This window comes from Amblyraja radiata, chromosome 24 (assembly GCF_010909765.2).
Source record: "Amblyraja radiata isolate CabotCenter1 chromosome 24, sAmbRad1.1.pri, whole genome shotgun sequence".
In the NCBI taxonomy this organism is placed as follows: Eukaryota; Metazoa; Chordata; class Chondrichthyes; order Rajiformes; family Rajidae; genus Amblyraja; species Amblyraja radiata.
Window position 1 is genome coordinate 4,305,458 of NC_045979.1, and position 22,092 is coordinate 4,327,549.

Sequence of the window (22,092 nt, forward strand, 5' to 3'; positions counted from 1 at the left end):
GACGTCACTGCCGGTTTGCGATGGCGCAGCTCGGCCTGATCCGCCTGAAGGCGCCGAACAAGGAGTCGCGGGATCGGGAGCCCGGCCTGAGCCCCGACCCGAGTCCGCGGCCTGGCCCTCACCCCGTCGCCAAGCGCCGTAAAGCTCACCACCACGGCCTCCTCCGCGGCCCGGCGACCTCGGCACCCGCGCTCCGTTACCCGCCCCCCGCTCCTGTCAGCGGCGGTCTACCTGGCGCCGTGTACTCGCTGTGTCCGCCCACAGTACCAGCACCAGCTTGCGGCCCCCTGCCCGGCCCCAAACCCTGCCCGCGCCCCGCCACCACCCCCACCGCCACCGGCCCCACCGCCACCGCCCTCCCCAAGAACAAGAACCCGAGAGACAAGCACCCACACCGGGAGAAGGAGAAGAAGCACCGGCCGAGGAAGGAGAATAGCGACGGCGGGCCTCCGCGGAAAGGTACGGATTAGTCTGACCTGTTGTAGCCACCGGTAACATTACAGACCCTCGCTGGGGTCAGTACAAACCTCCCCACTCCCAGTTTAAAAGACAGGACCTCCAGCAGGGCAGGCAGCCCTCTCTCAGTCGGTGTGTGCTTGTGTCTCAGGAGTGGTACTTTTGCTCACAAGCATCCGACATCTGAGCCTGTGACACACGGGTGAGAATAGGGATTTATGGTTTTTAAACTGAATCTAAGAGTAGTTGAGTAACTTTATTCTTAAATCGTCGCCCTCAAGCCTAACATTTGACAATTTGCTTAGTTGGTTTCCATCTTAATGTGTGCAGTTCCTGACACGTTTGCCTACATGTTGTTTAAGAAGGAACTGCAGATGCTGGAAAATCGAAGGTAGACAAAAATGCTGGAGAAACTCAGCGGGTGCAGCAGCATCTATGGAGCGAAGGAAATGGGCAACGTTTCGGCCCGAAACGTTGCCTATTTCCTTCGCTCCATAGATGCTGCTGCACCCGCTGAGTTTCTCCAGCATTTTTGTCTACGTTTGCCTACATGTCACAGTAAAATATATATTAATCAGCAACAAAGTACTTTTGAGAAGTTCAAACATAATGTAAACTGAAGCTCTTCGTTCCACTGGATCAAATACTTTGTCCTATATTAAACAAAGTTTATGAAATATAGATAATTCTCATCCTTTTTTGGGGCTTTGTTTTTAGTGATTAATTAGTTGAAACTATCCTGCCTCGGTCTTTTATAAAATGCTGTCCTGTGTTTACGATAAATGAATTGTTTTGCTGCAAGTAGAAAATACAATGTTTTTTGAGTAAAATAGATGGTCAATTTTGGAGGTGCTGAAATTGTTTGGATTAACCTTTAGATTTGGGGCAATTGAACTGTTCTTTGCTTTGGAGCAATACATTGTTACCAGATTTTGATGTCATGAAAAACATCAGGGGGGCCAAATTTCAAAAATGAGCAGGAGTTATAATGTACTATTTCCTTTTTTGGCTGTGATCTAAAGATGAATCATAGAGACAAGAGAATTGACGTTTGGGTATAGGCAGGCTTTCACATTCTTGGGATATCCATTGTCATTTCATAGTAACACAAGTGTGGTGATCTCTGATGTAACTTGGGAATCAAAGCAATGTTCCACAAGTTGTGTTTTAGTTGTGTGTTTAGGTGTTGGATGAGGGGGACTCAGGGGAATTTCAATTGCTCTTCAATACATGAAACAATTTTTTTCTCACTTTTAGCCAAGAGAATAGAGGGTCCTGGTTTAACATCTCATCTGAAAGGTAGGGATAATTTGTACAAAATGGGACACGTCGTTAACAGAGAATGTGGAAGTCTCTGATGGTGACTTTATTCGGCTCTTGGGCATTGCCACCTGTTCCTGATATAAAGAAATTCCCTCTACTGCTGGAGTTACAGTTCAATTGTTTGTTTGCTTGACTGGAGACACATAGTGCCATACCATATCCTTGGGTTGTCCTTAAATGATTAGTAACCGGTAACGTTTTAGTTATAGTAATTGTCCATTTTGGTGAGGAGGCTGAAGTAGGTTTGATTGAAAGTGGGGTCTTGGTGCTTTCACTATTTATCAGATGTTTGCAGATGTTTATGGTTACACATGACACAAAAGTGGGTGACATTGCTGATAGCAAAGATGCTTATCAAACATTGCAGCGGGATCTTAATCACTTGGCACACGGGGTTGAGGAATGGTTAATGGAGTTTAATACAGGTAGGTGCGAGGTGTTGCATTTTGGGAAGTCAAACCAGGGCAGGATCTTCATAGTAACTGGTAGGGCTCTGAGGAGTGTTGTAGAACAGAGGAATTGAGGAGGGCAGGTACACAGTTCCTTGAAAGTGGTGTCACAGATAGATAGTTGTCAAGAATTTGGCACATTGGCATTCAGTCAGGAAGCTCAGTATAGAAGTTGGGATCGGAGATAGACACAAAATGCTGGAGTAACTCAGTGGGACAGGCAGCATCTCTGGAGAGAAGGAATGGGTGACGTTTCGGCTCGAGACACTTCTTCAGACCCGAAACGTCACCCATTCCTTCTCTCCCGAGATCCTGCCTGTCCCGTTGAGTTACTCCAGCAATATGTGTCTATCTTCGATTTAAACCAGCATCTTCAGTTCTTTCCTACACATAGAAGTTGGGATGTTATGTTACTGTTGTACAAAACATTGGTGAGGCCAGATTTGGAGCATTGTGTTGAGTTTTGGTTAGCCTGTTATATGAAAGATGTAGTTTGGCTGTTAAGGGTGCAGATATGAGTCATCAGGATGTTGTAGGACTTAAAGTCCTGAGCTATAGGGAGAGAATGGATTTGCTAGCACTTTATTCCTCAGAGTGCTGGAGAGTGAGGGGTGATGTTATGGCATAAAATCATGAGGGAAATAGGGTAAACGCACAGTCATTTACCCAGAGTAGAGGAATCATTAGCCAGGGGACATAAGTTTAAGGTGAGGGGTACAGATATATTACTGAAATGGGACATCTTGGTCATGTTGGGCAGAACTGCCTGTTTCCAGGCTCCATGACTCTATGTGCCCTTCAGGTGTCTAAATGGTTAAATGCTGTATAGTAGACCAGCTGAGAATACAAGATGGAAGATGCTGGTTTTGAAAAATCATGTATGTTTTAGACTAAAACATAAAGATCAGGAGTTTCCAGAATGACATGATTACCCAACTGATTAGTTAATTTCTTTAAATGAAACAATGCAGCATCCCTATCCTAAGAGACAAAATGCTGGAGCAACTCAACACATCAGGTAGCTTTCCTGGAGAGCATGGGCAGGTGACATAGAAACAAGGAAATGCAGATGCTGGTTTAACAAAGAAAGACATAAATATGTTTAAGAAAGAACTGCAGATGCTGGAAAATCAAAGGTAGACAAAAGTGCTGGAGAAACTCAGCGGGTGCAGCAGCATCTATGGAGCGAAGGAAATAAGCAATGTTTCGGACCGAAGACCTTCTTCATAGAGATAAATATGCTGGAGTATCTCAGTGGGTCAGGCAGCATCCACAGTCTGCCCTAGGTCCCCCTCCCCCTCCCCCTAGTCGCAACCGGGACAGTGTCCCCTAGTCCTTGCCTTTCACCCCATCAGCCATCGCATACAACACATAATCCCACGACATTTCTGCCACCTCCAACGGGATCCCACCACATCTTTCCACCTTCACCCCTTTCCACCGTCTGCAGAGACCGTTCATTCCGCAACTCTCTGGTTAACTCATCCCTTCCCACCCAAACCATTCCCTCCCCAGGCACCTTCCCCTGCAACCACAGGAGATGCAACACATGTCACTATATTTCCACCCTCGACTCTGTCCTGGGATCCGACGGTCCTTTCAGGTTAGGCAGAGATTCACTTGCACCTCCTCGAACCTCATCTGCTGTATCCGTTGTTCAAGGTGTGAACTCTTATACATTGGCGAGACCTACATAAAAAGTCTGCTTACCCACCACACCACCTCCAGGTCCCTCAGATCAGCCGACTTGGGGTTACTGAACATCCCGCGGTCTAGGCATAAGCTCAGGGGGACTGCACCTTTGCGGTTGCAGCTCCTAGACTGTGGAACAGCATCCCTCTTCCCATCAGAACTGCCCCCTCCATCGACTCCTTTAAGTCGAGACTTAAAACTCATCTCTACTCCCAAGCCTTTCTTGACATCCTCTGAGCGAGGGCTATATGTATGTAGTGATGTTTGTATTTAATCTATGAACCACTGTTGTATAACATTAGTACCTCCACCAATCTAAAGCACTTTGGCCAACGAGAGTTGTTTTTTAAATGTGCTATATAAATAAAAAGTAACTTGACGACCAAAAGTAGACTGCCGATCTTTCGCTGAACACCTTCACTCAGTCCACCTTGACCTACCTGTTCTATCATTAGCCAAACACTTTAATTTCTCTTCCCATTCCCACACTGACCTTTCTGTCCCAGGCCTCCTCCGTTGTCAGAGTGAGGCCAAACGCAAATTGGCGGAACAGCGTCTCAAATTTCGCTTGGGCTGCATTCCCTCTCTCTCCATCCCTTCCTCACCCAAGTCATACCAGCTTCAAAGTCGTGTTGAGTCTCGTTGTCTACTGGTTCTCATCTAGCACACAGCTAACCATGGCCTGTTTCCTTTATCAGAGTTACTTTGTTGTATATCTTTCATTCATTTGTTCTATATCTCTCTACATCATCGCCTATATCTCTCGTTTCCCTTTCCCCTGACTCTCAGTCTGAAGAAGGGGAAAGGGACTTGAATCTGCTTGCATACAACAGCCAAGTTACATATTTGTCTGAAGAACTGTGCCGGCCTAAAACGCCTGACCCGCTGAGTTACTCCAGTATGTTGTTTCTTTTTTTGCCTTTCTCTTAAATCACTTGGCCTTGACTTTAACTGTTGCCTCGACATGACAATTTCACCATTCCCCTGATTGATGATGGACTTCAAACCTTTGCAGGACATATCCTAAGTTTGTCAGCATCCTGATTTTAAAGCTTCTCTATATTATTTTCAAAACCCTGATATCTTTTTCATATCAGTGAAACGTCATGTATTACTTTTTCCAAGATATAACCATATAACAATTACAGCACGGAAACAGGCCATCTCGGCCCTTCTAGTCCGTGCCGAACACGTATTCTCCCCTAGTCCCATCTACCTGCACTCAGACCATAACCCTCCATTCCTTTCCCGTCCATATAACTATCCAATTTATTTTTAAATGATAAAATCGAACCTGCCTCCACCACCTTCACTGGAAGCTCATTCCACACAGCTACCACTCTCTGAGTAAAGAAGTTCCCCCTCATGTTACCCCTAAACTTCTGTCCCTTAATTCTCAAGTCATGTCCTCTTGTTTGAATCTTCCCTACTCTCAGTGGGAAAAGCTTATCCACGTCAACTCTGTCTATCCCTCTCATCATTTTAAAGACCTCTATCAAGTCCCGCCTTAACCTTCCGCGCTCCAAAGAATAAAGACCTAACTAAAGATCTCACAGCTTACCCATTCTGGCCTCTTACACAACCAGAATTTTAATAGTTTCATTATTAATAGATGTTCTTTCAGCCACGCAAGGCAGAAAACTCTGGTATTCACATACTAAACTGTGCTTCAATTTACAAGGCTGCTTCTTGAACTACATTGGATTAAAATTTTTGTCACTGAATCTGATATCTCCTTTTGTGGCTTGGATCCCGAATTTTATTAGCTAATGCACCTGTGAACCATTGGAAATTCTTCAAGTTTGAGATGCTGTGTCAAGTGTATGTTGTTATCTCACCTGAAAGCTGACACCTTTATTGCAACAATTCCTCACTGCTGCATTACGTGCATTAGCCTAGATTTCATGCCCTACTTTCTGAAGTCAGGCAAAGCAAAATTGCTACAAATTCCTTGACTATAGTTTTATATTTGGCATTTAAGATTTGAGATTTTTGATTTCCTTTCAAAAAGGATAAGATTAAACGAAAAAGGGTGCAGAAAAGATTTACAAGGTTGTTGCTCGGATTGGAGGGCTTGAGTTTTCAGCAGAGTTGATTAGGCTAGGTATTTTTACCTTGGAATAAAAGAAGATGAAAGGTTATAAGGTGAAGGGAAAGATATAAGAGACATATGGAGGCATTTTCTTCATGCAGTGGATGGTACATGTAGAATGAGCTGCCAGTGGAAGCTGTAGAGATGGGTACAGTTGTGAAGGTTAAACCAAATTTAGGCATTAGGCATTGTAATTAGGCATTCTATTAGAAAGATTTGGAGCGATATGGGCCAAGTGTTCAAGTGAGTTTATTGTCATGTGTCCCTGTATAGGACAATGAAATTCTTGCTTTGCTTAAGCACACAGAAAAATAGTAGGCATTTACTACAAAACAGATAAATGTGTCCATATACCATGATATAAATATATACACACATGAATAAATAAACTGGTAAAGTGCAAATAACAGAAAGTGGTTATTAATAATCAGAGTATTGTCCGAGCCAGGTTTAATAGCCTGATGGCTGTGGGGAAGTAGCTATTCCTGAACCTGGTTGTTGCAGTCTTCAGGATCCTGTACCTTCTACCTGAAGGTAGCAGGGAGATGAGTGTGTGGCCAGGATGGTGTGGGTCTTTGATGATACTGCCAGCCTTTTTGAGGCAGCGACTGCGATAAATTCCCTCGATGGAAGGAAGGTCAGAGCCGATGATGGACTGGGCAGTGTTTACTATTTTTTGTAGTCCTTTCCTCTCCAGGGCGCTCAAATTGCCGAACCAAGCCACGATGCAACCGGTCAGTATGCTCTCGACTGTGCACCTGTAGAGGTGCACAGCCAAGCATAGGTAAATGCGACTAGCTCAGTTATAAAACCTGGACTGCATGGACGTGTTGGACTGAAGGGCCTGTTCCTGTGCTCTATCATTCTGACTTTGTGACATGGTAGAGGTACACAAAATTATGAGGGGCATGGATAAGGTAGATAGCCAGGGTCCGCTTTCCATCGTGGGGAAGTCTGAAAGTAGAGGGCATTAGTTTAAGATGGAGGAAGTTTCTGAGCAGCTGATATCTGGAACGAGCTGCCCGAGGAGATGGTGGAGACAGATGGATGAGAATGTACAAGTTTGCAGATGACACAAAAATAGATGGTATCATAGACAATGAAGATGGTTGACAAGAATTAAAATGGAATATTGATCATCTGGGTAAATGGGCTGAGGAATGACGAATGGAGTTTAATTTGGATATGTGAGGTTTTGCATTTTGGAAAGTCAAACCAGGGAAGGACCTTCACAGTGAATGGTTGGTCCCTGGGGAGTGTTGTAAAGCAGGGGGATCCAGGAATCCATATGTATAGTTTCCTGAAAGTGGCATATTGGGCAGACAGGGATGTGAAGAAGGCTTTTGGCATGCTGGCCTTCAACGGTCAGGATATCGAATGGGTTGCAGGGAAATGCAAATGTTTGAATCTGGAGCAAAACATAGTGCTGGAGCAATGCAGTGTGTCAGGCAGCATCTGTAGAGAGAATGAATAGGTGACTTTTAGGGTTGGGACCTTCTTTAGTCTGATTGCAACTGGGGGAGAAAGCTGTAAAAGAGGTTGGGGCAAGATGTTGGTGAGGCCACACTTGGAGTATTGTGTTCAGTTAGTGTCACCGTGTTATAGAAAATATGTCAGTAAGCTGGAAGGAGTGCAGACCCTACCAGGATTCGAGGGCCTGAGCTATATAGGGAGAGCCCCCCCCATTCTTAATCACGTGTGTGACCAAAATATGAACAATCGTGGAATAAATCTATTCTAATTCTGAAAGCATTACAGGTATATTGTTTTGAACTGTATATATGATTCTTTTTTTAAGTTTATCGTGAAATTTTTATTTGTTTGTTTAAGGGCAGAGTTCAAACATGGAAGCATTTTTTCATAACTCAGTTTTATCTTACAAACTCCATGAATTTTAAGAAGCTAGAATGTTCAAATCTTTAGCAGAAATGCATTAGTTCTGCAGGTAGGAAAATAGCAATGAATAAGTTTGCAAGAATGTTTTAATGTATTACTTTACAGGAGCCCGGGAGGGTCTTTGAAAGTGGGGGGGCTGAGTGATCACTGATCACTGGCCTAGGGGGTACCCGGCGAGGGAGGGAAGTGACCGAGTGGGGGGAGGGTGTGAGAGGGGGGCGCACCCCCTCCCACGGTAGAGACTTTTTGAATTTTTTATGTTTTAAGTATTTTTAAGATAATGTAGGGTCTACATTAAGGAATTGAAGGCAATATCTCCAAGTTTGCGGATGACACTAAGCTGGGGGGCAGTGTTAGCTGTGAGGAGGATGCTAGGAGACTGCAAGGTGACTTGGATAGGCTGGATGAGTGTGCAAATGTTTGGCAGATGCAGTATAATGTGGATAAATGTGAGGTTATCCATTTTGGTGGCAAAAACAGGAAAGCAGACTATTATCTAAATGGTGGCCGACTAGGAAAAGGGGAGATGCAGCGAGACCTGGGTGTCATGGTACACCAGTCATTGAAAATAGGCATGCAGGTGCTGCAGGCAGTGAAGAAAGCGAATGGTATGTTAGCTTTCATAGCAAAAGGATTTGAGTATAGGAGCAGGGAGGTTCTACTGCAGCGGACTTGGCATCTCCACCTCCCTCTGCAACTGGACACTGGATTTCCTCACCAACAGACCACAGTCTGTTAGGGTCAACAACCTCACCTCCACCACTATAACACTGAACACCGGCGTGCCACAGGGCTGTGTGCTCAGCCCTCTCCTCTACTCCCTCTTCACCCACGACTGCATCCCTAAGTACGGATCCAACGCCATCATTAAGTTTGCTGACGACACCACGGTGGTAGGACTGATCAGTGACAACGATGAGTCAGCCTACCGAGAGGAGGTCCAGCACCTGACAACCTGGTGTGCCAATAATAACCTCGTCCTCAACTCCAAGAAGACGAAGGAACTTATTGTCGACTTCAGGAAGGTCAGAGGGGGCAGACATACCCCCATCCACATAAACGGGACTGAGGTGGAGCGCGTCTCCAGCTACAAATTCCTCGGGGTACACATCTCGGAGGATTTGTCCTGGTCCCTCAACACCTCCAAGCTGATCAAAAAGGCACAGCAGCGCCTTTACTTCCTGAGGAGGCTCAAGAAAGCCCACCTGTCCCCCCAGATCCTGACCAACTTCTACAGGTGTACCATCGAGAGCATCCTGACCGCCTGCTTCACGGTATGGTACAGCAGCTGCACTGTTGCGGACAGGAAGGCACTACAACGGGTGGTGAAAACCGCGCAGCACATCATCGGCGCCCCGCTCCCTGCCATGGATGCCCTCCACCGAAAACGGTGTCTGAAACGAGCTGGGAAGATCATTAAAGACCCCTCCCACCCCAACCATGGACTGTTTGCCCTCCTCCCATCAGGGAGGCGGTATAGGAGCCTCAGGTCTCGTACCAGTAGGATGAGGAACAGCTTCTACAATCATACCGTCGCATTGCTGAACTCGGAGTCCCGCCGATAGATTCCTCCGGTCCCTCCGTCCCCATTGTTTAATTATTCTGTATTTTTTATTATTCTGTATCCTCTTTTTTTTATTTAATTTTCTATATTGCACTACTACGGACTGACGCAAAACTGCATTTCGTTGTACCCATACTCAGTATTTGTGCAATGACATTAAAGTTGAATTGAATTGAATTGAAGTTGTACAGGGTCTTGGTGAGACCACACCTGGAGTATTGCGTACAGTTTTGGTCTCCAAACCTGAGGAAGGACATTATTGCCATAGAGGGAGTGCAGAGAAGGTTCACCAGACTGATTCCTGGGATGTCAGGACTGTCTTATGAAGAAAGACTGGATAGACTTGGTTTATACTCTCTACAATTTAGGAGATTGAGAGGGGATCTTATAGAAACTTATAAAATTCTTAAGGGGTTGGACAGGCTAGATGCAGGAAGATTGCTCCCGATGTTGGGGAAGTCCAGGACAAGCGGTCACAGCTTAAGGATAAGGGGGAAATCCTTTAAAACCGAGATGAGAAGAACTTTTTTCACACAGAGAGTGGTGAATCTCTGGAACTCTCTGCCACAGAGGGTAGTCGAGGCCAGTTCATTGGCTATATTTAAGAGGGAGTTAGATGTGGCCCTTGTGGCTAAGGGGATCAGAGGGTATAGAGAGAAGGCAGGTACGGGATACTGAGTTGGATGATCAGCCATGATCATATTGAATGGCGGTGCAGGCTCGAAGGGCCGAATGGCCTACTCCTGCACCTAATTTCTATGTTTCTATGTTTACATGAGATAGGCACCGGTGATTATTATTTTTGTTATTGCTTGACCTCCAAAAACTGGGGGATAATAATACAGGCCAACCCCACCTCAAAAATTGGAGGAAATATCCCCCATCACACCACCACCCCATTTTGTTTGTAGTTTTGAACAAGGGACAAGAAATAATCATAACATTTCCTGATTTTGCAAAGTCATACAAATTATGTTTTGCTCGGTGAAAAAAATCTGAGTATTTTGAAAGTATGCGTTCTCCTTTTGAAGTATATTTCATTTTGATTTGAATTTAGAATCATCAAACCATGACATTAATAAAGGGGGTACACAAAATTGCTGGGGAAACTCAGCGGGTGCAGCAGCATCTATGGAGCGAAGGAAATAGGCGACGTTTCGGGCCGAAACCCTTCTAAACCCTTCGAAACCCTTAATAAAGGGGGATATGTTTGTGGAAACATTACTTTTTTTAAAGTAAGACTTGCGAGAAATCTAAAATGCATTAGAAATATACATTTCAATGCACTGTCTCTTGCCCAGAGTAGGTGAATCGAGGACCAGAGGACAGATTTAAGGTGAAGGGGAAAAGATTTCATAGGAATCTGAGGGTTAATTTTTTCCACACAAAGAGTGGTGGGTGTATGGAACAAGCTGCTAGAGGAGGTAGTTGAGGCAGGGACTATCCCAACATTTAGGAAACAGTTAGGCTGATACATGGATAGGACAGGTTTGGAGGGATATGGACCAAAAACAGGTGGTGTAGCTGGGCGGATGTAGGCAAATTGGGCCGAAGGACCTGTTTTCACACTGTATCACTCTATGACTACATTATACCTCCAGCATGCATGAATGCTTCAAAATCAAGTGGTCGAGTTTTATTGCCATATACTCAAGCATAGAAACATAGAAAGTAGGTGCAGGAAATGGCCATTCGGCCCTTCGAGCCAGCACTGCCATTCAATATGATCATGGCTGTTCATCTAAAATCAGTACTCTTTCCTGTTTTTTCCCCATATCCCTTGATTTCACTAGCCCCAAGAGCTAAATGTAACTCTCTCTTGAAAACATCCAGTGAATTGGCCTCCACTGCCTTCTGTGGCAGAGAATTCCACAGATTCACAACTCTCTAGGTGAAGAATGTTTGTCCTCATCTCAGTCCTAAATGGCGTACCCTTTATTCTTAAACTGTGACCCCTGGTTCTGGACCCCCCCCCAACATCAGGAACATTTTTCCTGCAGTTACAGTAAGTGAAAATCTAGCAGGCAAGCAGAATGCTTTCTCCAACTACCCCCATTTGAAGGCCACTATCTTCCACTGCTTCTACCTAGTGCTTGGTACCTACTTCCAGCAGCCACTGGTTGTCCTCCAGGATGCACCAAGCCGCAGCCTGGTCCATGCCTGTCACCAGGGCGAATTCGGCGCAGACTCTTACGGCAGTGGTGCAACGCCTCCGACGGCCCGGGACTCTTGCACTGAGGCTGCTCCATGGCCGGAGCTGCAGCGAGCTACTCGCCAGCCTCGCAAACACTTGCCAGCCCCAGCTCCCCGTCCGCATCTGCCCCCGCTGCTGCTTCTGCTAACATTTTGGTTCACCATTAGTTATAAGTTTCAGTGTCTACATCTCGCGTTTCCCTTTCCCCTGACACTAATCTGAAGAAGGGTCTCAACCCGAAACGTCATCCATTCCTTCTCCCCAGAGATGTTGCCCATCCCACTGAGTTACTCCAGCATTTTACAGTGCCCTCCATAATGTTTGGGACAAAGACCCATCATTTATTTATTTGCTTCTGTACTCCACAATTTGAGATTTGTAATAGAAAAAAATCACGTGTTTAAAGTGCACATTGTCAGATTTTAATAAAGGCCATTTTTATACATTTTGGTTTCACCATGTACAAATTGCAGCAGTGTTTATACATAGTCCCCGCATTTCAAAACATTATGGAGGGCACTATGTCAGTCTTTAGTTTAGGTAGCATCTGCAGTTCCTTCCTGCATATTTATGCTGTTTAATGTTGTGTGGTAAAAATGCAAAAGTATAATTCTGAGTATGGTCCCTGGATTGTACTCTGCTAGTGACTTGTTCTGCGATTGCGAACATGATGTGTTCAGGGTTACCGATTGCATTTAAATATATATATCTTTTTTAAATAATTGATTTATTCCTGTGTGTGAGCAGTTTCATTGGTTCAATTTGAATGAATGCCATTGCTGTTGAGTATTGATGTTGTACAGTGTGCTGGAGGCAAAACAGCTATTTCCTAACCTCTTATTCTCTGGTTGTGATAAATCTCCCTGAAAATCTGGCACATCCCCAAAAAATGTTGCGTGTTTTTCTCAACCTGATTGAAGTGCCAGATTTGTAGAACAATTTTGAAAGCTGATTTAATTTCACAAAACACTTGGGCGAACAAACCTTTAGCTGTGTATGGCATTTATGTCAACCTGAAGTACTTGCTGCAGGTTTTAATGAGAATTTGTGCACCAGCTGCAGCGTAGTTGGTAGGGGCAGCACAAATTCAACGAAGAATAGGGTTTCGGCCCGAAACGTTGCCTATTTCCTTCGCTCCATAGATGCTGCTGCACCCGCTGAGTTTCTCCAGCTTTTTTGTCTACCTTCAACGAAGAATAGTTGGCCACAACTGAAAGGAGAGCATACTTGCATTGAAGTCAGAAAGTTTAAACACCACTTTAAATTCTTGGAAAAAGTAACAGTTAATTGTTATACTGCGGGATTATGATTGCATCAGAGTTGTTCTTAGAATGAAATGGTAAAATATAATGACTTATCAGCCACCTTTGGACATAAGATTCCATGCCATTATTTGAAGAGCAATGTTCTCCATTGCATCCTAGTCAATAGTTTTGCATCGACCTTAACCTTCAACTTCAAGCAATTCCCGTCAGGTACTCAAGGAGGTGGCTGCATTGGTGATCATTTTCCAATGTTCTATAGATTCTGGATCAGTTACTGTGGATTGGAAGGTAGCTAATGTTATCCCACTTTTTAAGAAAGGATGGAGAGAGAGAAAGCAGGGAATTATAGACCAGTTAGCCTGGTGTTGGGGAAGATGCTGGAGTCGGTTATTAAAAATGTAATAACAGCGCATTTGGATTGCAGTATCTAAGATTGGTCCAAGTCAGCATGGATTTACGAAGGGGATGTAACGAGGAAAATGGACATGGGAGAGCCAGTGGATGTGGTGTGCCTGAACTTTCAGAAAGCCTTTGATAAGGTCCCACTCTGGTTGGCAAAATTAGAGCACATGTATTGGGGGTAGGATATTGACATGGATAGAAAATTGGTTGGCAGACAGGAAACAACGAGTAGGGATTAACAGGTCCCTTTCAGAGTGGCAGGCAGTGTCGCAAGGCTCCGTGCTGGGACTGCAGCTATTTACAATATACATTAATGATTTAGATGAAGGAATTAAAAGTGACATTAGCAAATTTGCAGATGACACAAAGCTGGGTGGTAGTTAAACTATGAAGAGGATGCAATGAGGATGCAGGGTGACTTGGACAGGTTGGGTGAGTGGGCAGATGCAGTATAATGTGAATAATTGTGAGGTTATCCACTTTGGCGGCAAGAACAGGTAGGCAGATTATTATCTGAATGGTGTTGGGTTAGGAAAAGGGGAAGTATAACAAAACCTGGGTGTCCTTGTGCATCAATCACTGAAAGTAAGCATGCAGGTATAGCAGGCAGTGAAGAAAGTTAATGGCATGTTGGCCATAACAAGAGGAGTTGAGTATAGGAGCAAAGAGGTCCTTCAGCAGTTGTACAGGGCCCTGGTGAGACCACACCTGTAGTATTGTGTGCAGTTTTGGTCTCATAATTTGGGGAAGGACATTCTTGCTATTGAGGGAGTGCAACGCAGGTTCATGAGGTTAATTACCGGGATGGCGGGACTGTCACATGTTGAAAGAATGGAGCGGTTGGGCTTGTATTCACTGGAATTTAGAAGGATGAGAGGGTATCTTATAGAAACAATAAAATTATTAAGGGATTGGACACCCTAGATGCAGGAAACATGTTCCCGATGTTGGGACTGTCCAGAACCAGGGGCCATAGTTTAAGAATAAGGGTAAGGCAATTTAGAACTGAGATGAGAAAAACGTTTTTCACCCAGAGAGTTGTGAATTTGTGGAATTCTTTGCCTCAGAAGGCAGTGGAGACATCCGATTCACTGGATGCATTCAAAAGAGAGTTGGGTAGAGCTCTTAGGGCTAGCGGAATCAAGAGATATGGGGAGAAGGCAGGAACGGGGTACTGATTATGGATGGTACACAAAAATGCTGGAGAAACTCAGCGGGTGCAGCAGCATCTATGGAGCGAAGGAAATAGGCAACGTTTCGGGCTGAAACCTTTCTTCAGACTCAAGGTTTCGGCCCGAAACATTACCTATTTCTTTCGCTCTATATATGCTGCTGCACCCGCTGAGTTTCTCCAGCATTTTTGTGTACCTTCGATTTTCCAGCATCTGCAGTTCCTTCTTACATACTGATTATGGATGATCAGCCATGATCACATTGAATGGGGGTGCTGGCTCGAAGGGCCGAATGGCCTACTCCTGCACCTATTGCCTATGTATCTACGTTGTCTTCAACAATAGTGCATCAATTGTAAATTGTTTTGGGTCAATTAGGTTATTAAAAGGTACTATATGAATGCAAGTTCACATTCTGACATTTTTGCATTGTGAAAACCCATCTGTAGACTTACTTAGATAGAATGCCTAATGCACTTGTCCAGCTACAGGTCCACTACAGATTTCCGGGACCCTTTGTTCCCAAGCCTTGCCATATTATCCATTTTGCTGGACCAACACAGGTCAAGTATTGATGATGCAACAATACACCTCTGACCACTAATTATACCCCTCCTGTATCTCTAAAGCACCATGGACTGCTAGAGGCTTAAATAAAACAAATAGTTCAAGTTCACATTTATTGTCACATGCACCAATTATGGTACAGTGATATTTGAATTACCATACAAGTAAAAAGAACACAATACACGATAGAGTTTAACATAAACATCCATCATAATGGAATTTGCATTCCTCACTGTGATGGAAGGCGATAAAGTTAAGTCAATCTTCCTCCATATATTAAATATAAATTAATTTTACAGAAATTTCTTGCACAGGCAGTCTGGGCGGCAGTTAACGAGTCGAGCTCGGAAGTCCGATAACGGTTGGATTGCCGCCGCCCACGGGGACGAGGCGCCACTTTTCCGGCAGGACTACCTCGCTGACTCGGGATTTTCCGAAAATATGGTAGTGCGGACGCACTCTCTTCCCCCATTGTCTGACGCTGGCCTCCAAGAGAAGTCCAGCGGCACCAGAACGGTCAGCTTAGGCCGCCAAGTCCCGCGATACCGGCCTGCAAAACCAGCCTCGGAAGTCTGGGAATGGTCAAGATTGACTGTCTCACGTGGCCAAGGTGCCACATTTTCTGGGGGGGGGGGGGATTTCAAGTGCAATGCTTCCCATATTTTAACACATAGATACATGGATGGAAAAGGCGGTGACTATTATGCAGCTAGTGCAGTAATAGCAAATAGCTCAGATAGGCTAAAGAGTCAGCATGGACAAGGTGGACCTAAAGGCAGTACATTTCTATGTTTCAGTATGATGTTCAAGAGAGTCAAGAGTGTTTTATTGTTATATTTCCTCCCAGATAGAACAGAGAAATTCTTACTTTCTGCAGCACAATAGAATATGTAACTAGAGAAATAAAACGTTCAGTGTGTGTATCTATATACACTTACTCAAAGTCTGTCGTTCACAGCTATTTGAGGTTGTAGTGTTTAACAACCAAATGGCTGAAGGGAAGAAGCTGTTCCTAAACCTGGATGTTACAGTTTTCAGGCTCCTGTACCGTTTCCCGATGGCAGGGGTGAAATGATTGTGTGGCCAGCGTGGGGTGGGTCTCTGCTGATGATGATGATGATGATGCTGGCTGCCTTTTTTTAGGCAGCGACTCCGGTAAATCCCTTCAATGGTGTGGATGTCAGAGCTGGTGATGGACTGGGCAGTGTTCACAACTTTTTGCAGTCTTCTTCGCTCCTGGGCATTCAAGTTGCCGAACCAGGCCAATATGCTCTCTACCTGTAGAAGTTCAAGAGAATCCTCTCTGATATGCCAAATCTCCATATAAAGAATATGCTTTCTTTATAATCTCCAAGACTCCGGCTGCGGGAGGCGGCTGATCGGGGGGTCCGTGCTGCTGAGGAGGAGGATGTTCACAGTCGGGGATCGGCGTCGGCGTTCCACCAGCCCGGCGTGAGGGCCTGAACATCGGGATCCCGGGGCGGCGACTGCGGGTGTTCGGAAGGCCTCGACCACGAGTGAACAACTGGGAAGAACGGAGGGGAGGCTGGCTGGACTATGGTGCCTTCTTCACCTTGGTGCCACTGTGTTATGTTGTGTCGTGGACTTTCAGTGTTTGTGCTTTTTTTTAAATTCTATTTTATTTTTAATATGTTTTATTATTTATTATTATTTATTTATTTTTATGATACTGCCTGTAAGGGAAATTCATTTTGTTGTCTCTAACTGAGACAATGACAATAAATTTGAATACAATACAATACAATACAATACAATCTTCTCAGGAAGTAGAGGCTTGATATGCTTTCTTTATAATTGCATCAGTGTGCTGGGTCCAGGAAAGATCTTCGGAAATATGCAAGCCCAGGAATTTGAAGTTTTTGACTCTCTCCACCATCTCTCTCCACCATTGTTGATATAAACAGGATTATGGGCCCTGATCTTTCCTCTTCTAAAGTCCACAATCAGTTCATTGGTCTTACTGACATTGAGAGCCAGGTTGTTGTGCTGGCACCATTTGGTCCATCTATCAATCTCACTTCTATACTCTGACTCATCACCATCTGTAATTAGTCCAACAATGGTGGTGTCGTCGACGAACTTGAAGATAGAGTCCGCACTGTCCGGCTATACAGTCATGAGTATAGAGTGAGTGGGCTTTTATGACACTCAAACATTCTCTGGTTACCATTATAATTTATATATATTAAAGCATTCCATAGTGTGATGTTGATGAGAACAGAATTAGTAAAAATGCAGTGAGTTGCAACTCTTCCTCTGTTGGTGGCTCTAGGAATTCTGTTCCCATGGCTGGCTCGTCTATTGAGAACTTTCCATTCATGCACGGTACTGTTGGAAATCAGCTTGTGCATTGGGTCAGGAAAAACATTTTCACCCGGAGGGTTGAGAATCTGTGGAATTCTCTGCCACAGAAGGTAGTGGAGGCCATTTCACTGGATGTTTTCAAGAGAGAGTTAGATTTTGCTCTTAGGACTAAGGGAGTCAAGGGATATGAGGAAAAAGCCAGAACGGGGTACTGATTTTTGATGATCAGGTCCGAATAGACTACACCTGCACCTATTTCTATGTTTCTATCACTGAATATGTACAAAATATACATTTATTTTGAAAAACACTTTTTCTTCCTATTATTGTTGCTACTTGAGTCTAGCTAGAATTGTTTCTATATTTAACTGATACTTCCCTCCCATATTTTGACAAGCTTTGTTTCAATTGGTCTACAAAGTGCAAAATACAATCAAAGTCAGCACCAGTTGCTTCCTGATAATGATCTTGGGAGCAGTGCAACATTTATCTGGTTAAAGTCTTGGGCACACCTTTGTAACGGTATGAGTATTAAACTTAAATGTTGTTCATTCACCCAATTTTTTTATAGCCAAGATGGTTTCTTGGCAATGGAATGAGTCTCTACTTGAACTGGAATCTGGGAGCTGCGATGTCAGCAGCTTCCATTGATATAATGTCTTTAGGTACTCGAGGTTATTCCAAAACATTTCAGCCATTGAAGTCAGGAGCAGCACAGTGGTGTAGCTGGTAGAACTGCTGCCTCTCAGCACCAGAGACCTGCGTTCGATCATGACCTTGGATGCTGTCTGTTTGCTTGGAGTTTGCACATACTCCCTCTGACCGCATGTGTTTCCTCTAGATGCTCCTGTTTCCCCTCACATCCCAAAGATCTGTGGGTTTGTAGACTATTTGGCCTCTGTAAATTATCCCTATTGTGTGGAGGGTGGATGAGAAAGCGTGGTAATATAGAGCTAGTGTGAACGGGAGATCGATGATCAGCATGGACTCGGTGGTTTCCATGCTGCATCTCTAAATTCTAAAGTACTTCAGAAATGTAATTTTGTATTGTGAGAAATGTAGAATCTTATTAGCATTCTATTTTCTTTGAAATCTGATGAGTGATAAATATTGGAATGATGCAAGAAAAATTGACACTACATTTTTTTTACGGGGTCTGTTATAATCATACAAGATTGGACAGTGCCTTGGATATTTCTAATTTATCAGTATTGTGGCAATGAGTTTTTTCAGTTTGGTTTTCAGCTAATGTCTCTGGAGTGCCACTTGAGCCCACAGCCTTTTATCTCTGCGTGGGATTTTAAACAACTGAGATGCAGAAGGTGTGGAATTTGTGATCAAATGTTTGATCAGAGGAGTAGACTTTCAGGATTCTAAGGAGGGGGAAAAAAATAGAAATGTTTAAGAAAGGAATTCAGTATCTTAGAGTGTACGACGGAACTGCGGATGCTGGTTTAAACCAAAGATAGACGCAAAACGCCAAATCCCACAATATCCTCGTAACAGGTTTGTTGCTACATTTAGCCAGGAGTGACGATATAGCCATGCTAATCATCTACCCTTTTGTCCTTTACCCATAAAATAATCCATTAAATAATCATTTACCCATCAGTCTGAAGGGTGTCGACCCGAAAAATCACCCATTCCTTTTCTCTAGAGATGCTGCCTGACCTGCTGTGTTACTCCAGCATTTTGTGTCTTCCTTTGATTTAAACCATCTGCCGTTCTTTCCTACACCCTATAGTGTAGCTCCTTAAGCAGCACCATGTTATCCTTCAATTTCTTAGTTAAATGCAGCACACAGCACCAGGTGTGACAAGATCAGTTTTCAGACTTGTCTGCATAGGAGGCATTTGTTGGAACAACTATGTTGGAGAGATATTGTGGAATTTGACAGGTTAGTGTCATAGCAATGATGTTAAGATATAGTTAAACTGACTTCCTTTCAGTTTCAGTGTTTTTTTAGTACATGGCTGAAAGAGATATCTTGGATATAGTAGTTGCTTGGATAAATTAGTTGCCAATTTCTTCCCTCGCCAACCACGGGGGTCCCACCCTGCCCTCCTGGAGGGATCCAGCCCTCCTGGATGCCTGAGGAAGTTAGCTGAAGGAAGTCAAGTCAAGTCAAGTCACTTTTATTTCTATAGCACATTTAAAAAAACAACTCTCGTTGGCCAAAGTGCTTTACATTGGTGGAGGTACTAACGTTATACAACGGTGATCGATTAAATACAAACATCACTACATACATATAGCCCTCGCTCAGAGGATGTCAAGAAAGGCTTGGGAGTAGAGATGAGTTTTAAGTCTCGACTTAAAAGAGTCGATGGAGGGGGCAGTTCTGATGGGAAGAAGGATGCTGTTCCACAGTCTAGGAGCTGCAACCGCAAAGGCGCGGTCGCCCCTGAGCTTATGCCTAGACCGCGGGATGTTCGGTAACCTCAAGTCGGCCGATATGAGGGACCTGGAGGTGGTGTGGTGGGTAAGCAGACTTTTGATGTAGGTGGGGGCAATCCCATTAAGGGCTTTGTCGACATAAAAGAGGATCTTGAAATTTATTCGGAACCGCACAAGTGGAGAGAGGCCAGAATCGGGGTGATGTGGTCCCTTTTTCGGGTGCCCGTCAGGAGTCTCGCTGCGGCGTTTTGGACCAGTTGCAGGCGGGGAAGGGAAGATTGGCTGATGCCAGTGTAAAGGGAGTTGCAGTAATCTAGGCGGGAGGAGGATCTTTTCGAGGTCATCAAACTGGAGGAATTGTTTTATTTTAGCTATCGTCCGAAGCTGAAAGAAGCTAGCTTTTACCAAGGCATTGACATGTTTGTCAAATTTCAATGCTGAGTCAAATATCACGCCAAGGTTTTTGACGTGAGGTTTGAGTAATGGGGTAAGGCTTCCAAGGCTGCCTGCTATCATTTTGATTGAATCCGAGGGGCCGAGAAGGATGACCTCAGACCTACTCTCGTTTAGTTGGAGTTCTGGGCCATCCAACACTTTATATCCTCGAGGCAGCGGATAAGGTTAAGCAGATTTGATTGGTTTTTATGCTTCAGGGGTAGATGGAGTTGTGTATCATCTGCGTAGCAAAGGAAGGAAATGCCATGCCTTTGAATGACTTGGCCTAAGGGGAGCATATACAGGGAGAAGAGAATGGGGCCTAGGATGAAGGAAATAGTCCTCCTGCCCTACACTTCATCCTGCTGGTCATTTTAACAACCTCCACATACACAGCTGAGGGCTAGCAAGCCCCTGTTCTTATTTAACCTTTTTGAGTAACCAGAATTTATATTTGTCATCAGCTTGTGATTAATTATATCCCTCACAAGGCTACCTTTGAGTAATACCATTCTTCCAGAGACTTAGTCAAAAATGGGGTATTATAACATTCATCTAACCCTGTAAAGGGTATAAGACTGAGGTTCAAGAATGTAAAGGATTAGTTGCATATTTTAAGTTATTTTGTATTTTAGACTATTTCCTTTTAGTTGTAAGATTCATTTATCAGTGGTTAAATAGTCTGACCAGCAATTCAGACATGTTTCAAACTATTTTAGAAGCTGGATTCGTACACCTAAACCAGTGTGAATGCAAGTGATGACTATTCATTGCACGATCCTTGTGACCTTGAAGTTTATCCAGATCTCACTGTGTTTACTCGTTTCAAGCTGAAGTGCAGTCTTGTGCTTTGAGAAGAATGGGATGTTCTCCAAGAATCAATCTAACTGGCAATTTCTATTAAGCCATTATCTTTTGGTAACCATAATCTGGAAAGAATATACAACGCTTTCTCATAATCATGAAAAAAATATGCTTGTCATTTTGCATCCGCTTAGAACAAGCTTATTAAGGCAATGCATAGTTATTTTAGATGGACACTAAATGTGGTTACAATTGTAACCACATTTAGTGTCCAGCTAAAAGAACTTTATGGTTTTTCAGACAATCTTTTTAGACAACAACCCTGGAGTTAGAGAATGAGGAAATAATTGGAGTAGGGTAAAAATATATGTATGTGAAAGAAAATATGATTAGAGATTTCCCTACTGGGCTTGGGGAGAAAATCAAGTCACGGGGAAAAGTTTAAGACGATATAAATCCTGGTAATAGAGGTTGGACAATATTAATATACTCTTCACTTATCGCAGGAAGATGGGTCTGAGAAATATTTAAAATGTCAAGTTCTGCTATCGCATGGAGAAGTGTAAAGGGCCTGTCCCACTTTCACGATCTAATTCACGACCTCTGCCGAGTTTGCCCTTGACTCATACTCGCTGCATGGTCGTCACAAGGTCGTAGGTAGGTCGTAGCAGGCCGTGATGCTAGTCATAGGTACTCGTGGCATCAAGTAGGTCGGGGCGTTTTTCTAGCATGACGAAAAATGTCCACGAGTAAAAAAGGTCGTGAATGCCAAAAGGGGCGCCGGGTGAGATGGCAGCCCTGCCGGCAGTCTGTTTCGTTTTTTCTTTCTTTTTGTTATTTTTAGCTTGTTAAAAGTTTTGTTTTAATGTTCTTTGGTATGTTTTATTTGGGGGGAGGGGACCGGGCGAAACCTTTTTTTCAAGTTTCGTACCTTCCCGGAGATGTGATCAATTTTTGGGTCACATTCTCCGGGCTCTGTGGCCTAATATCGTTGGAGCTGGAAGACTCCTCGGACTGTCATGAGCCCCACCAAGGGGCGTGGACTTAACATCGGAGCAG

The 22,092-nt window shown here is 44.0% G+C and overlaps 1 protein-coding gene across 4 annotated transcripts in view; it reads left to right on the forward strand.

Annotated features, from left to right (window-relative positions):
* Nucleotides 1-22,092, forward strand: part of rsbn1 (round spermatid basic protein 1) — an 81,293-nt gene continuing 59,201 nt past the window's right edge. For 2 of the 4 annotated variants that reach the window (XM_033042287.1, XM_033042288.1), the window contains exons 1-2: nucleotides 1-459; nucleotides 1,714-1,755. In XM_033042287.1, coding sequence (XP_032898178.1) covers nucleotides 21-459; nucleotides 1,714-1,755 — 481 coding nt within the window. In that variant the 5' untranslated portion in view covers nucleotides 1-20. The remainder of the gene's footprint in view (nucleotides 460-1,713; nucleotides 1,756-22,092) is intronic. The other 2 variants (XM_033042289.1, XM_033042290.1) reach the window with 1 other exon arrangement.